The sequence below is a fragment of the Rhinopithecus bieti genome, unplaced genomic scaffold (assembly GCF_001698545.2).
Source record: "Rhinopithecus bieti isolate Rb0 unplaced genomic scaffold, ASM169854v2 scaffold_65209, whole genome shotgun sequence".
Classification (NCBI taxonomy): Eukaryota; Metazoa; Chordata; class Mammalia; order Primates; family Cercopithecidae; genus Rhinopithecus; species Rhinopithecus bieti.
The window spans coordinates 658,196-675,759 of NW_016826229.1; the positions used below are offsets into that span (position 1 = coordinate 658,196).

General features: G+C 37.4%; 1 protein-coding gene across 1 annotated transcript in view; it reads left to right on the forward strand.

The window, feature by feature from the left end:
* The window catches only part of ITGA1 (integrin subunit alpha 1), a 178,435-nt gene that overhangs the window by 78,273 nt on the left and 82,598 nt on the right, over window positions 1–17,564 (forward strand). The window contains exons 3-6 of the mRNA XM_017863360.1: window positions 481–593; window positions 3,755–3,843; window positions 3,966–4,077; window positions 4,697–4,824. Coding sequence (XP_017718849.1) covers window positions 481–593; window positions 3,755–3,843; window positions 3,966–4,077; window positions 4,697–4,824 — 442 coding nt within the window. The remainder of the gene's footprint in view (window positions 1–480; window positions 594–3,754; window positions 3,844–3,965; window positions 4,078–4,696; window positions 4,825–17,564) is intronic.

Below are 17,564 nucleotides of genomic sequence, written 5' to 3' on the forward strand. Positions count from 1 at the left end.
ATGTTTATATTTCCTGACTTCTCTATAAAATTAACAGTTTATCATCGGAAAAAGTCACTTATACTTCTACGTGTGTTTTATAAGATAATACAGTAACAGACTTAGCCAATAACTATTGATTATTTCAATGCCCCAGTAAAAAATATGATAAAGTAATAAACAAAATAATGAAACAATCTCTGAACTATCTCTCCTACATGTACACACATACATGTATATACACACATATATATGTATATGCACACATATACGTGTGTGTATATGTGTATCTGTATGTGTGTGTCTATATATACTTTTTAATCCACATCAATATGCAAGAGGTAGGCTCTCTGCTTAGTTCAGATAACATTAAATTACTAATAGCATGATTATTATCTGATTATGAGTGTTATTGTCAATTATCTTAAAATCAGTCTTGAAACAACTCATATAAACTGTTTCTCAATGTTCAAAATTTTTACTGATTTATTTGACTTTCAGGGTGCTTATTGGTTCTCCTTTAGTTGGCCAACCCAAAAACAGAACTGGAGATGTCTATAAGTGTCCAGTTGGGAGAGGTGAATCATTACCTTGTGTAAAGTTGGATCTACCAGGTATGTAAAATAAAAAAATCTGGTTTTAGGCCAGGTGCAGTGGGTCATGTCTGTAATCCCAACACTTTAAGAGGTCAAGACAGGCATATCATTTGAGCCCAGGAGTTTGAGACCAGCCCGGGCAACCTGACAAAACCTCATCTCTACAAAATACACAGAAAAATAGCTGGGTGGGGTGGTGCACTACTGTAGTCCCAGCTACTCAAGAGGATGAGGTGTGAGGACCGCTTGAGCCCAGGAGTTTGAGACTGCAGTGAATGGTAAGTGTGCCACTGCACTCCAGCCTGGGTAACAGAGTGAGACCCTGTCTCAAAAAAAAAAAAAAAAAAAAAATCTGATCTTAAATTATGCCCAGTATTCTCACTGAAAACAGATTTTGGGCCGGGCGCAGTGGCTCACACCTGTAATCCCAGCACTTTGGGAGGCCGTGGCAGACGGATCACCTGAAGTCAGGAGTTCGAGACCAGCCTGACCAACATGGAGAAACCCCGTCTCTACTATAAATACAAAATTAGCTGGGCGTGGTGGCACATGCCTATAATCCCAGCCACTCAGGAGGCTGAGGCAGGAGAACCGCTTGAACCTGGGAGGCAGAGGTTGCGGTGAGACAACATTGCACCATTGCACTCCAGCCTGAGGAACAAGAGCAAAACTCCACCTCAAAAAAAAAAAAAAAAAAGAAAGAAAGAAAAGGAAACAGATTTAAATCAATTCAAGAAAATATTAGAAGTAATCTATAATCATTTTTCATATAATCATTTATAATGTATAATCATTTTTCTATAATCATTTATCTTGCAGATTCACAGAGAATGCCATTTCGATTCCCTCTGTCCTTAATTTGCTTTAGAAAGTCATCAAGGAGCATAAACAAATTTGAATATCTTACTAATTTTATAACTTTTAACTCTCTGCATTTCTCAGGATTCTTTCTAATTCACGGGTAATGTGAAAGAACTTCTCCAAATAAACCTGCCCACCACATTCCCTCCACAAAATTTAACATGTGCCTGGTTTTCAAGAGGAAATAGAATCAAAGGAATTGTAATAGATAAATTTAATTTTAAAAATGGAATTGCACAAGATAAATTTATATTGAAATAGATGTATTTGACAGAAATAGTTGGAACGTGACTGGAAAATTCCTACTATAATTATCTAGAAATTAGAACCCTGGCAATGTTATATACAATATTGCATACTACGGAAATGATTTATAGTCCCACAAGTTTATTTCAGATATTGTATTTTTCGGTTCTCCTTTTTTCAATTTTCTATTTGTTTGTTGTTATGAACTTTTTTTTCTTTACATGCATAAGCTTACTTACAACAGCTGCTTTAATATCCTTGCCTGATAATTCCAACATCTGGAATATCTCAACATCACGTTCCATTTATTACTTTTCCTTGAGGCTGCGTCACATTTTCCTGTCTTGTCTTGTGGGTAGTAATTTTGGATCATAACCTGTATTATTTTTTTAAATTACAGGTGTGGAGATTCTAGATTCTGTTATATGCCTGTGAATAGTCTTAACTTTTCTTATTAGCAGGAAATTTACTTGGCTCAACTCAATTTCCAAGCATTGACTTTCTTGCAATGATAAGTAGTTAAAATCTCTATTCAGGTTTTATTTCAGCTGGGCTATTGGAAATATACTCTGTAAATTTACTATGCAAGTCATCTAGTTATTTGGATAAAATATATATGCATATTATAGAACTGCTGTTTTGTGACTGTTTTTAGAAGATATACTACTCTCCTCCTCACTTTGCAGTTGCTGCCATTGCTCCTAATCTCTGTTCTCTTTTTATTCAGTACAGTAAGACTAGGAGTTCTATTTGAGTTTTAGCCACTGACTAGGACCTTCCCTAGGTGGGGGGTGGGTTAGGGGTGGGGACAAAACAAAACAAAACACAAAACAGGAAACTCATTTAGTGCCAGTATCTTCTTCCAAGTATGGATTCCCCTCCAGTTTCTGCCGCCTTTCTAGTGCCTTCAGGTGATTGTTTCATGTAATTTTTTTTTATTCTTTTGAGAATTTATAGTTGTGATTTTCAGAGGGGCTGTTTTGATAGGAGTTACTCCTTCTTTACTGGAAATTAGAATAGTTTTAAAATTAGCCTAGAGATTTTAGCCACATCAAGAACAGTAGGGAAGTTTCCACTGTAGTCCCTAATTGTCCCAGGAATGCTTTTCCTGGGTCAAGCTTTGTATATAAAACTCTAATACAGATTACTCAAGATCAATGCATATAACCACCCAGCTCCAGGTGCTTTCAAAGCAAACCAGACTAAACTCTTGGACAAAGACCATTGCTCAGATCAGGAAGTCCAACTGACCATTCCAGAATCTCTGCTTCCATTCCCCACTTTAAACCATATACAGTCTTAACGTGCAAACAACTTCTGGAACAAACGGTGAGACAAATCTTTCTCAACCTGAATTTTGCCTCTTTCTAATATTCCACTCTACTAAGAAGATTCAGAAGTTCTCTTTTTTTCCTGTCCAGTCTTTTTTTTCTTTTTAGTGTGAGAAAGTGGAACTTCTTACCAATATTGTCAGGCTGGCATGCTTCAGGCTTCAGAACCCAGCATTCCCTTCAGAATGTCAAATGTAGTCTCTTTACTGTGTTTCCTTTATTGAAACTTCCTGGACACTGCTCTAATATTCCTCTAGTTTCCTTTGTCACCCAATGGATGTCCTCATGATTTTGGAAGTCATGGTCAAAAAACTGGTGTTTGAGTTTTCTTTTCTGATCTTCTACCTATTTCCCCTTTTCTTACCAAAAATCATGTTTCATCACTGGTCTTTTATAACCAAGTTATGAGATTACATTATATCTACAGTGTTATGAGACTTAAAACTTTGTTTTAATTAGCAAGAACGTGCGAAAATCAATCCCACATTCTCATTGCCCTGCTAGCTCTGCATTCTTTCACAGTTCAGCAAAACTATCTGAAATAGTTTCTGGGACATGGACCAACTCTTCAGCCTTAGCTTGTTTGTTATATTCCTTAAGAATACTTGGAAGCCTAGTTAGTTGAACCAAAAGAAGAATGTGCTATGATATGAGCAAAACAAATAGAATGTCTTAATGAGAGATGCTTAATTTCACTTGGTGAAACTTTTTCTCCTTCATAAAATTTTGTTCTATTTTTAGTTAATACATCAATTCCCAATGTCACAGAAGTAAAAGAGAACATGACATTTGGATCAACTTTAGTCACCAACCCAAATGGAGGATTTTTGGTAAGAACTGAAAGAATAATGATATTTATTGACAACAGATATGCTATCATTTTACGTCTTTGTAAGATCTGTTATATAATTTTCAGTCTAATGATTTCTAATTTTAAAATAATTTTTTAAAGGCATGTGGGCCCTTATATGCCTATAGATGTGGACATTTGCATTACACAACTGGAATCTGTTCTGACGTCAGCCCCACATTTCAAGTCGTGAATTCCATTGCCCCTGTAAGAGGTACAGATTTTATGCAATGTTCTTGCACGTTTGAAAAGCCTAAGCAATGAATGACACATATGTATACAAAGGAGCATACCAAAAAGCTTAAAGTATTTTCTTAGCTACCAGCATTGCCAATTTAGGTAAATGTTTGCTTTACTAGTATATAACAAAATCTGACTGCTATTTTTGCAAGTGATATTAGTGTAAATAACTTTACAAAGTCATTTTTAAACTTCATAGATGAAGCTCTCATGCTGCTTATATTTAAAGAGTGAGTCTCTTTGAGGAAAGAAGTAACTTAACTTGAGATATGCACAAAAGCTGTTTTATAAAAACTGTTATATAAAATTCATATTGAGAAAATTTGCAAAGATAACTCTCATGCAATATTAATTAAAACTCAGTAGGTATGAATTTTACTTGATACAGACCCCACACCAATTGTTATTGAAAGCAATTAATATTTTATCACCTTTACTTTTCTAAAACTATTTTTTATTGCTAACGCAGTGTATCTACTTTGTAGAACATCAGTTCATCTTTTAAAATGAATTTCCTTCATCCATGAAAGCACTTCATATGCCTCTGAAAAAAGTAGATTCCAAATTTGCACAATTGACTCCTTTTATTGCAGAATGCAGCACTCAACTGGACATAGTCATAGTGTTAGATGGTTCCAACAGTATTTACCCATGGGACAGTGTTACAGCTTTTTTAAATGACCTTCTTGAAAGAATGGATATTGGTCCTAAACAGACACAGGTATGTGACTTTGTGTTTTGATTTCTGTTGTTCTAAAGATAAAAATGCAAAAATTTTTAACAAAACTAATTATTCTGAAAGCAAATTAATCAATACAACTAAAGTTGAGAATGAATTTTACATCCATTTTCCTGTTCTTATTTCTGATAAAAAGGACATTACTTTAAGCTGTGTTATTTTCTATTTTTTTCTTTTAAGACAGAGTCTCACTCTGTTGTCCAGGCTTGAGTGCAGTGGTGCAGTCTCGGCTCACTGCAACCTTCACCTCCCACGCTCAAGCAATTCATATTCCTCAGCCTCTCAAGAGGCTGGAGTTAACAGGCATGTGCCACCACACCTGGCTAATTTTTTATTTTTGTAATAGAGATGGGGTTTCATCATGTTGGCCAGGCTGGTATCAAACTCCTAGCCTCTGGTTGATCAACCTATGTCTGCCTCTCAAAGTGTTGGTATTAAAGGCGTGAGCCACTGTGCCCAACCTAGGCTGTGTTATTTTCTAAACAAAAAATATTATGAAAGCTGCCATTTGTAATGCACTTGGAAAATAACTCTTATAGATTTCTATAAACTCATAATTTAATTCTTACTTAAAATGGATATAGCTACTTTTGGTAATATCAGAGCAGGGTGTCAGAGTTTGTAGAAACCAATCTGACATCCCAAAGAACCCATCACATTATAATCTCTCTTCTCATATTACATAAATAAGTTAGTAACTGACCAGAGGATACTACTTAAAGTATGTTGTCCTCCCTATTAATAATTTCTTTTCCCTAAGTTAAAAGCAAATGCCCCTGGCTATCTCTCCATAAAATCAAATAGTTGTTCATTTATTCCCCCAATTAATATCTATTTCTAAACACATCTCCTTTATTGCCACTAAATGAAGTGGAACTTCTCACATAGCTTTTCCACTTTAGATACTGAGTTTAATTGCCTTTAATTAAATACATTTGACTGATTTAATGTTTTTTAAACTTATATGGGCATATATATTAAAATACAGAGCAGACATAATGGATAACAGGCAAATAAAATGTCAAAATTAAATCGATGCCTCAGGTCAGGAATTAGCCCTAGAATCAGAGCCTAAAAGGTTATTGTGTGGTTTGAAAGCTGTGGAGACCATAGAAGACTTTAAGATTGTAGAACTGCAATCAGTACAGTGATCATCTTTTTTTTTCTTTTTTTTTCCTGAGGGCTTTACTTTGGAAGAAGTTTCTGAGGCACTGAAAAAGCAGTCTGAGTGCGTTAATGTTTGCCACACCTACATCAAATTTGGAACATAATACGTGCACATATATATACATACATGTGTCTTCATGTGTCTGTGTATATTTATGTCTCTCTTTATATTTTAATATATATGTATGTATAATTTTCTAAAAGGATGGTGGTTGAAAATTTCCAAGTTGAACTCAGACCTCATAGTGAAATGTATTACTGCATTCCAAGACTGAATAGGTCTCTGTAGAGAGCAAGGGGAAGGGTACGGTTATATACATCCTACTGGACAATAGAAAACTTCTTGAAATCAGGGTAAAATCATTAAAAATGAAATGGGCTTTTATATACCACAAAATGTAATTTTCCATAGAAGTGACTTATTTGCAATTGACCTTCTCAAGTGAAATTACTAGTGGATGGTAGGGGGCCTTTTAGCCCTCCTTGTACAGGGTTCAGGGCAGTCTGCATCTTAACAGACCCACTCCAGGATGTGACTTGCTCTTCCTTCCGGCACCTGTTCTGCATGGACCTCCTTTTTTTCCCTTCTGAGGACCACTCTCCCTTCCTCCTTTCCTCCCTTCCTCTATCCCATCTCTCCTTGGCCAATAAGATAGCATAGAGTCATAAAATTAAAGCTGGAAAGAACCTTAAAGGTCATTTGACCCCAAACCTCAATTTATGAAGGTGACATGGAGGCTAACTGACTTGTTTAAGGTCTTCCTGCTCGCTGATGGCAGATCAGAGAACACAGTTCTCTAATTGTCGTTGAATTTGTTGTTGTTGTTGTTGTTGTTGTTTTTCTTTCTGAGAGCTCTACTTCTAGAGAAGCTTCAGAGCCCGTACCATCTAATGCCCCTAAATAGTAGATTTCAATCCCTTTCCATCTCAAGAGGATGACTGTCGTCACCCTTCCTCAGGCAGCCTCTTGGCTGAAACAATGCTAAGCTTGGCAATGCTTCGCTCCCTGCACTAACATACCTGAAATGAAATGGCTTGTGTTTCTGCTTTCTCCACTTTTGCCCATGATGTGCTTTCTTTCCTTCTTTTTGTTTTGTCCATCCCATTTGATCTTCTTATCCAGTTTTTTCCTTCCAAAGCTAATAACATTCTTGAAATATTTTTAAAAATTTATTATATAGCCATCTAAATATTTTATTTTACCTTTAAATTCACTTATTTATATTACTATAAAAATTAATCTATTCGTAGCTATTTGTGAAAATCAGTACAGCTGTGACATGTTTGAAGTCGGTCCACAACTTTAGAAAGAAAATCCATATGGTTCTTTTAGACTAATAATCACAGCTTCTGTGGAGATCTATGCCAGTGACTCCATCTTGTAAAGAAATAAATAACAGTCAATTGCTTATATGCTCAACCTATTCTTCTACAATTTTGATGTTTTTCAGTTAGAACTATAATTAATTTACATTTCTGTGTTGAGAGTCCTAAAAGAGGAGCTATTCTTCTTGTCCACCAGAGGAATTCTAGCCTGCCAGGGTGGGCAACATGAAGTTATATGTCTTTCCTGGAGGGAACAATGGCTCTATTCAGACACATGCAGGAGCGTCCTTGGGGTCCAGATGCTACCACTGAATGGGAGGAAAATGAACTTACCCTGAGACAGAAGAGTTCAGTTACATTTACTCAGATTCAGAACCTCATTCCACAGAGAAGAATATTTCTGAATGAAGCACTCAGCACAGTGTCATTTATAGTATCTTCTGACTTCATCCAAGGAAACCTGCTTTTTAAAGAGAGAAGCTGATTATATTTCTGTTTTTTTTTTTTTTTTTTTTTTTTTTTTTTTTTTTTTTTTTGTATGTCACATCTTGCTTGCATCGTTGATTGTGGAGCTTAACCATATACATTCATTCATTTATTCAGATGTGTATACTAAGGGCTTACTATGTTCCAAGCTCTATGCTATAGCTTGGGTAATAGTGGGGAATAAGACAGACAAGGCTGCTGCCTTAATGGTGCTTCTGTCTAATGCAATGTTTCTCCAATTATGGCTCATGGAATTTCTGCTTCCAAATCACTGGGATGCTTGAACTATACCCCAAATGTTCAAAATCAGAATCTCTGAGGGTGTGGCTATAGAGCCTGCATTATACATAAGCAACCTATATGATTCTTTTTTGTTTGTTTGTTTGTTTGACACGGAGTTTCTCTTGCCACCCAGGCTGGAGTGCAATGGTGCAATCTTGGCTCACTGCAGTCTCCACCTCCCGGGTTCAAGCGATTCTCGTGCCTCAACCTTCCGAGTAGCTGGGATTACAGGCATATGCCACCATGCCCAGCTATTTTTTGTATTTTTAGTAGAGACAGGGTTTCGCCATGTTGGCCAAGCTGGTCTTGAACTCCTGACCTCATGATCAGCCTGCCTCAGCCTCCCAAAGTGCTGGGATTACAGGTTTGAGCCACTATGCCTGGCCCCATATGATTATTAAACAGATTAAAGTTTGAGAAACACTGGACTAAGGCATAATTATTATATTGGTGGGTGTGTGTATGTGTCTGTCTGTCTATCCGTGTTTGCTGCATACTGTAGATAATAGGGACCTCAAGAGCAAAGGCTGCATCATCTTCCTATCTTCATCAGTGGCCAGCCCAGTGGTTTACTGTAGCATAGTGCCCTCAACGAGCACTTGTTGAATAAATGTTTGTATCATAATGAGTCCAGTTTTGGATTTTTCTCTGATTATTGGACATTTAATAAGTCTTTTTTCTATAACTGGTATTTTTAAAATTATTTTAAGTATATTACTTTATACTTGATTCTCTAGTGTTCAGTCTTTTCTAATCTTCTTTTCTATTTTGGCTTGTGTTATATCAGTGACTACTTTCATAAATAATTCTCTAAAATAAAGAGATCGGAAAGGACATATTTATCAAGCCATTGCTTTTGCTAAACCACATTTAATAGGGTTTTAAGTATAATGCATGTAAACTCTTTTTAAAGTTTGATCATTGTTCAGTGGATTCAGAAAAGAAATCTAGTCATAGAAAATTTGGAAAGACATTTTCTCTTCAAAGAAAATATGTGCTGAAAAACATGCTTATCTTTTCATGTAGTCTTACAGTAATTCTTTCCAAAAACAGTTTGTTTGCTTGACAACCAATTCTTTTTCTTGATTTGTTGCTAATATAATTTAAATCTGTTTGATTTTTTTTGTTTGTTTTTAGTTGTATTTGTTTCTTTTAATGAAAGCATTCAGTTCCACCCTATGATTGGCAAAATTAGTTTCTGGAATTTATTCTCCCCTTTATGGATTCTCTCTATCTCCATTTCTGAAAGGAACAGATATAAAAATGAATTGTGAGAAAGATTACCCAGAGGAAGGTGCAAAAGATAGAAAGCTAAGAGCCAGACAGAGAACTTTTAGACTCCTCATCCATACCAAATTTCTAAAAGACTATTAATGTAGTTGATAAGATTTGTAGAGAAGATTTCTCTGTAGAAAGAGCCTACTCAGAAAGACTTCAGTGGGGTCATACACATCTTGGTATGTGTATACTGGAGTTTGGACACGTAGTTGATTGACTAATGCCTAACTCCTGCCTGAATTGTCAGAGCATGACAGCAGCTGTTATGTCTAGCTGCTGACAGGGAAGTCAGAGCAGAGGTCACTGCACTGGAGTCAACCTGCATCCCCAGAGATTATTAGAATGCATGTGTTTTCCCAGGATTGGCATGGGTACTCAAAAGGAAGAGCCAGCGTGAGGTCATGTTAGGGCCTGTCCATAGGGATTACTGGAAGTGAGTGGCTGCCTCTGCAGAGAACGCACAAGATCTCTGTAATTCTTAGGGACTGAAGTAGTGGGATGCATTCACTCAGGGCAGGGGTGTAGGTGAGACATCTCAGTGAAGGGAGTTCTCCAAAGAACCCTTGAAAAAGTTATACATACCTATTAAGACCTGATTTATCTTAGGATAATACCAATGCAGTAATAATTTCTCTATCCTTATTTATCTTCCCTACCTCTGTCCCTGGAAGGTCAGAAATCACAGTTAGCAATCTAAGTGAAAACAAGTAGGAAAACAAATAAAAGTCAGTCATGTATCTTTCTCAACTACAGGCTTCTCACCTCATGTAAGCCCTTAGTAGAAGTAAGAGAGAAGATTTAACTACAAATGTGCTTTGATGTTTCGCCTTGCTGGTTTTTAGACAGAACCACATGAAAGTATTGCTATTTGATCTTTTCTTTCCAACCTACAAATACAGCAGTTTCTTTTGGTACAGGCTAAATTAAAATATATAACTTTGTAAATTAACAGACATTTTAAAACTAAGAATTAAAAAAAATCTTAATATATTTATCTTTCCATCTAGGGATAGGAAAATACTTCACTTTGAATAAATTTTGAAGGGCTGGTGGGCCACAAATAAAGGTTGTATTCTAATTACACCTCCTGTATTTTTGTTTGCTGTATTGATTAGTTACACATTTGGTACAATAGATATAGATTGAATATGATTCCTATTCTCTGCAGTAATAGATTTGTCATTTAGTAATTGCAAGCAATAAAAGGCAGAGTCAAAGATATGGAACATTTCTCAAAGTAACTGTTACCTCCAAAAAACAAAAATAGAAAAAAAGAAAAGGAAAGGGGGAAGGAAGAAAGGAGGGAGGGGGAGGGAGGGGGGAAGGCGGAAGGCGGGAGGCGGAAGCGGGGAAGGCGGGAAGGCGGGAAGGCGGGAAGGCGGGAAGCGGGAAGGCGGGGAAGGCGGGAAGGGCCAGGAAGGCAGGAAGGCCCAGGAGGAAGGAAGGAAGGAAGGAAGGAAGGAAGGAGGAAGGAAGGAAGGAAGAAGGAAAAGGAAGGAAAGAAAGGAAGGAAGGAACTTATATTAAGTTTTCCATGTGAGCAATTGCAGTATGCATTTAGGGAAATTACATTCACTCGAAATAGTTACTCAAAATCCATTCTCTGTTTCTGTGTGGCCCAATTAAGACTTTTGCAAGCATAGTCAAGGAATTTTTGTCACCCAATTTTTTTACCCAAGACAGAGTAAAGGCTATAAACTTGCCTTTTAAAAAACACCTATAAAAACAAACCTGAAGCACTCTGAGCTTGCCATAAAAGATATGATGGTAAAACATTATGGAAGCCTTATTGATCCTCAATATCTAAACATAACATTGCTTTTAATAATAAATGAAGATAATATAAATATGTCAAATACGAGTGCATTACCCTAAATAAAACCAGTAAATTGTGAAGCTTGATATAAAAGTGAAATATACTAATGGAACAATGTCTAGATTGTTCACATCAAAAGTGTAGCATAGCATTAAACCAGGCAAAATGAAAGAGAAAAATTAATTAAATTTTAGGAATATTATTTATCTTTCTTTTTACTGCTGATTTTATGGCCATTTGCCTAGAAGCCTTAAATCTGGGGCCTGATTCATTGTTTTCAGGTCTGAAAAGAAGCCTGAGGGAGCCAGGCAGCCATACCTTTGTCAGTCTGGCTACAGTTTCCAAATGTGCTGTAGGGAATGGGGTGAATCTTCTCTCTCACTAGCCTCTAGTCTCCATTCTCCCACCCCTCCAGCCATCAGGCACTAGAATAATCATTCCAAAGTAAGTTCAGAACATTTTCCTAATGACAAACAAACAAACAACTCCTCTTGTTGCCTGCTAAATAATATCCAAGCTCTCTAGTGCACTAACTGACAACTGACCACCTGGCCCAGCCACTTTTCATGCATCCTGCTTCCCCTTATACTCACCTCAGTTTTTTTTTTTTTTTTTTTTTTTTGGAGATGGAGTTTTGCTCATGATCTCGGCTCACTGCAACCTCTGCCTCCCAGGTTCAAGCTATTCTGCCTCAGCCTCCTGAGTAGCTTACCCTTCAGCCATTCCTGGGCCCTTGCCTTCCTTGGTCATGAAGTGTTGTGCTCTTTTTATTTGCTTTTCCTGAGATTCCCTGCTCCGTCTCAAGCACTGTATGCTAGGAGAACTTCAAATATCACTTTCTCTGTAATTTTCTATGATTATCTTACCCACTGCTCTTGAGAAAAATGCCTTCACCTCCTATGTTCCCATAGCATCTGCAACCGTGAGAGCATATTTCCTTACTGCTCTTATCACTCTGTAGCTTTGCTCTTTGTTTTTTGTATCTGTCTCTCCCAGTAGACTATGAATTCCATGACGACAGAATTGTGCCTTAATCTTTTCATTTATGGAAGATAGTCTAGGGTTTTAGAATACATAAATACACTAGCACGTGACGTGAGCCTTTTTTATGTTGGAAAAAAATGGCAGTTTTTGAATTTTTACCTTCTCATGTATAAAATCATTGTTTTAGTGACGTCTTTCCCTTACTCTGCTTCATGAAGTCTGATTGATCCACTGAGCTGGAAGGTACTTGCTTGTGAGGGATTTCCCTGGACAACCCTTTACATTGTATTTCAGTCTTTTCTTTGCAGGTGTTTACCCATCTAGCCCCATTCCCCTCAGCCCTAATTTCTCCTATAGCCCTCTCCCTTCTCCACAAACACAGTGAATTAACTTTGTCTTAACCTCTCCTATCTTTGCATTTTTGAGCCTAGGTCACTTTCATTGTAGCACCTTCCATGAAGCAAGAGGCCAGATAAAGACACCCTTTTTCTAGAGCCTGTATCTATTATTTATCAACTTTATAATGTTTCTGAAAACTTGTTTCCTTAGGAAATGATCATCTACCTGTAAATCAGTCCCATTTATATCCCTCTTTATAATGACAAAATGTTAAACTTGGCCTCTGCCAATGTAGCTTCAGAATGGTTTTTGCTAACAGTTAACTGGGATTGTAGCCTGTATAATTACTACATTCATACCCTGACTTAGTCACAGTGGAAGCATGTTGTAGGGTAGGGCTTTGTAGCATAGTCTGATAAAAGAAAATATACATTGGCCGGACATAAAGCCTGAGCTCTTTTCATATTAAGCAATTGTGTATCTTACAGAAACACACAAAAAAACCTCATTGTTTCACTTTGTCATTACTTCCCTAAAGAAACCATTGACTTTGTAATATTGTTATTGAATTAAATCCCAGAAACTTAGCTTATGCTGGGCATTAAAATTTAGGTGCTGGTGTAACCCTGACTTAACAAGATAGATATAGAAGATAATAATATGATTATTAATGAATAAATAACTCCATTCCTTCATAACTCTTTGACTAAATATACTTATCCTAGTTGACTTTGCACAAAATGCCCAAGACTAGATAATTTGAAAGAAAAAAAAAAAAAAAGTGGATTATTTAGCTCATGATTCTGGAGGCTGGGAGGGCCAAGGTAGGGTGGCTGCAGCTGTTCAGCTTCTCGTGAGGGCCTTGTGCTTGTGTCATAACATGGTGGAGAAACAGGAAAGGAAGCAGCCATGTGCAAAAAGACCAAACACAAGAGGCAGCCATGCTTTATAACAACCTTCTCTCTTGCAGTAACTAATCCAGTCCCACAAGAGTGAGAACTCACTCCCATGATAAAGTCCCTCTTGACTCTTTTTTTGCCTCTTAAACGCACCACCTCCCAACACCACTCCATCGGAGACCAAGCCTCAACCTGAGTTTTGGTGTTTTGGTGGGGACAAACCATATTCAAGCCATAGCCTACTTTAGACACTTCTTTTTCTTAAACACTCTTTTCATTTAAGATCTTTCTTAAAGTCTTAAACATGACTTTCAGTTTCGTAAGAGACTAATCCAAAAGGCCCTCCTTTCAGTGTTTTCTGATAGTGTCCTTCCTTTCATGTTCTCACACTCACTTTTCTCCCGCTTTCTTCTCTACCCACGAAAGAAATGAAGTCTTTGGATAATTAATTTTATAGAACTGAGTGAATATAAAGTGTCTGGTCGATCAGGTATTTTGCTAGCTGTGAAGAGCAATAAAAAAAATCACTGAAATCTTGTTCCTGATCTCAAAACCTTCCAACTTAGAAATGAGGTAAAATCATATATTGGGACAGCTACAATGCATGATGGTAGGTCATAAATATAATGAAGGTGAATTTAAAACACAGAACAATTAGTTGATCTTCACAATTAAGTAACTCTTACTGTTGTAGAACAATGTTTCCCAGTCTGAGGTGTTGAACATGATCCTCAGAAAAAATATTACTTTAAATAAGAATAAAATGTACCAGGTCTTCCAATAAGTAATCCACAATACCTGTTTTTAAAGACTCCAATAAAACTTTTGAAAGAATTTGCTTGTAAGTCTAAATAGAAGAAGTGGGGATAGGACTAAGAGAAAACCTTACTCTTTTGCACCGTTTGCAATTTGTGACAGTTTTCATAGTGATAGGAGAAAGGTAGAGATGGGGAGGAGTCTGCTATAAAGATATATACTTTATTTTACTCATTGTTTTCCAAGATTATTTGACCATAAAATTATTTTTTAAATCAAACTTAGTAACATACAAAGGGATGCTAGTATTACCTGGGAAAAAAAAAAGTGAGTGGATATTTGCTTGGGGACTTACCTGAAAACATGATTGTAAATCTCATATTTAAGTGGAATGTTCTAATAAATATTACAAACCTCTTGTTCATGTAACAAAATCCATAGCCAATTGTGTACCTGATTTATGCCATAGCCTGAATCAGCCTTTAGGTCTCTTCGGCCTTGGACTGTAATTATCTACCCATCCATTTATTTTGTTCTACTTAATCAAGAAGTTTAAAACACATCTCCTCAGGAGGTAAATGTGTCCTTTCCAGTTGTCTCTGAAAAGGAATTTTCCTTCCGCATGTGACTCCTTATCCCCCTTGATATTATAAGAGACTGTTGTTTCTATATTCATCTACTCTTTTACTGATACCATAAACTGCTCTTTACAATCTCTGGGAAAGAATGTCCACATTCAACCCACTTGCACCTTTTAGCTGTCATCCCTGCATACCCATTTCCATTCATCAAAATGCCTAAAATATTTCCACCTCCATTATTTGTTGTCACCAGCCCTCTATCCAACTTCCACTCTGACTTTTGTATAATTCCAATGTAATTGGCTATTTCAAATCAAATATTACAGTTACTGTTTTTTTTTTTTTTTTTTTTCCTTTCTCCTCTCAATTTCTAGGATGACTTAAACTCCTTTAATTATCATCTCTGACGTATTTTCCAGGCTGAGGCTACTTTGTTTCCTTCCATAGTACTTTCATGATCTCTTGGCTATTTTTGAGCTGGCTTTCAGATTCAGGAAGCTGAGTCCTCCTTCCTCCTTGAGGATTTTCAGTGGGAGAGAATAAATATGCTTGTGATTTTCTCTCCTCTTCCTTCCTACAATGTTCATTACTTGCCTTACTTTTTAACTTGCTGTTTAATTCTCATGCTTATTTGATTCTGCTACATACATATACATTATGCTTGTTTTATTAGCCTTAAATTATAAGCTAAGGTGAGATGGAAACTATCTCTGTTGAATTGAATCTCACCAATATTCAGCATAACATTACATTTGTTTGTTTTGTGATTTGACTCTTTGTCTGTAATGAAAATTAATATTAGGTTAGTGCCAAAGTAATTGCGGTTTTGCCATTACTTTTAATAAATGGTACCATTTTCTGGGAAAGATTCACAGCAGACCTGACTCTGTCTGGTTCCTAGGAAAACAAGCACCCCAGTATCAGCCAGAGACCTACATTGAATGTCATTTCCCTAAGACTTGAGTTTTTCCACTGCTCTCTCTTCACATTTCCCAGACTTTGTTGTATCTCTCTTTTCCCGCTTATCATTATTTCCCTGCTATCTCAGTTTTCCATTTGCTTATGCAAAATGTTACAGTCATCTAGTAAGAATGTCTTAGGGTCAACTGTGAGCAAAGCAAAACAGCAGTGAAGGATAAGGGAATATCAAAAGCCATGACATAGTCCATACTCTTCACCCCTGCCTGTCCCTATAAAGTTAGGATGTATTTGGGAAGATAAAGGGTGCACTCGAATAGTTGAGAAGAATGTAATACTCACAGACAAGTTTGTTTCAGAGTTCCAAGAAGGGGAAGCTCAATATGGGCTACCTTGGCAACAAGGTAAGAAAAGTTTTGCAGAGAGGATGGAATTGAATTAAATCTTACAGGATTAGCTTAGTAGGAGGGATAAAGAAGAGCATTTGGTAGGAGTGGAATTCTTGCTGGAGAGTCCTGAAGATGAGGGTGAATGGAGAATTTAGCATTGGAATATTGAGGGACTGAAGGTCAAGGGGAGAAAACTGGATTTTAACATATGGACCTAGTATTTCAAGTAGTAGCTTGAAGTTTTATCTATTTTAAAAAATATTAGAATAAAAATCTATCTTTTAAAGTAGATTTCAAAGTCATCGATACAGGCAATGGAGAGTTATTGGAGGTTTTTGAACAAGTATGTTATAGGATGAAAGCAGAGTTTCAGGATAATTAGTCTGTCAGGAATATGTAGAAGGATTTGAAGAGAGTGGAAATGAAGAGAGGGAAATCAGCAGCAAAGAGATTGACCATTGCCATGGTCCAACTTCAAAGCAATGATGTCTGGCCTGAGCTAAGGTAATGAGGTAGGAGGCAAGACTTGACTCTGGAGTTGGGCTCTGACACCAGACCAAATTGAGGACTAGCTAAAACAGGGATGAGGCAGAAGATGCTTTCCATAAACAAGCCCACCAGGGTGCCATGTTAGTTTACCATTGCCATGGCAATAACCAGGAGTTACTGTCCCATTCCATGGCAATGACCCAAGGACTCAAAAGTTATTACTCCTTCCCTAGAAAGTTCTGCATACACCACCTCCTTTTTTTTTTTTTTTTTTTTGTCTCGCTCTGTCGCCCAGGCTGGAGTGCAGTGGCCGGATCTCAGCTCACTACAAGCTCCGCCTCCCGGGTTTACGCCATTCTCCTGCCTCAGCCTTCTGAGCAGCTGGGACTATAGGCGCCCGCCACCACACCCGGCTAGTTTTTTGTATTTTTTAGTAGAGACGGGGTTTCACCGTGTTAGCCAGGATGGTCTCGATCTCCTGACCTCGTGATCCGCCCGTCTCGGCCTCCAAAAGTGCTGGGATTACAGGCTTGAGCCACCGTGCCCGGCCCATACACCACCTCTTAATGTACATGCGATTAAAATTAAGTATAAATATAACTGCAAAACTGCCCTGAGCTGCTCCTCTCTGCCTGTGAGGTAGCCCTGTCTGGCAGGAGCAGTCACAGAACTGTAATTCCACCAGAGCTGTAACGCTGCAGCTTCAAGATAAAAGTGTTTTCTTCCACCTCCGCCTTGCCTTTGAATTCTTTCCTGAGCAAAACTAAGAACCCTTATGGGCTAAGACCCATTTTGGGGCTCACCTGTCCTGCATGAGTAGGAATGAAGGGACACAGTTGACAGCTGCCTTAGGTCCAGCTCCCAGAAGCAAACCTTGAGAGGACGGTTCACATGATTGTGATTTATTTGTGAGGAAGCATTTCCAACAGAAAGCAGTCGAAGAATCAGGGAAGCAAAACAATGTACCAACAGAGGAAAAAGGAAAGTGCAATTTCAAGTGGAATCCAGGCCT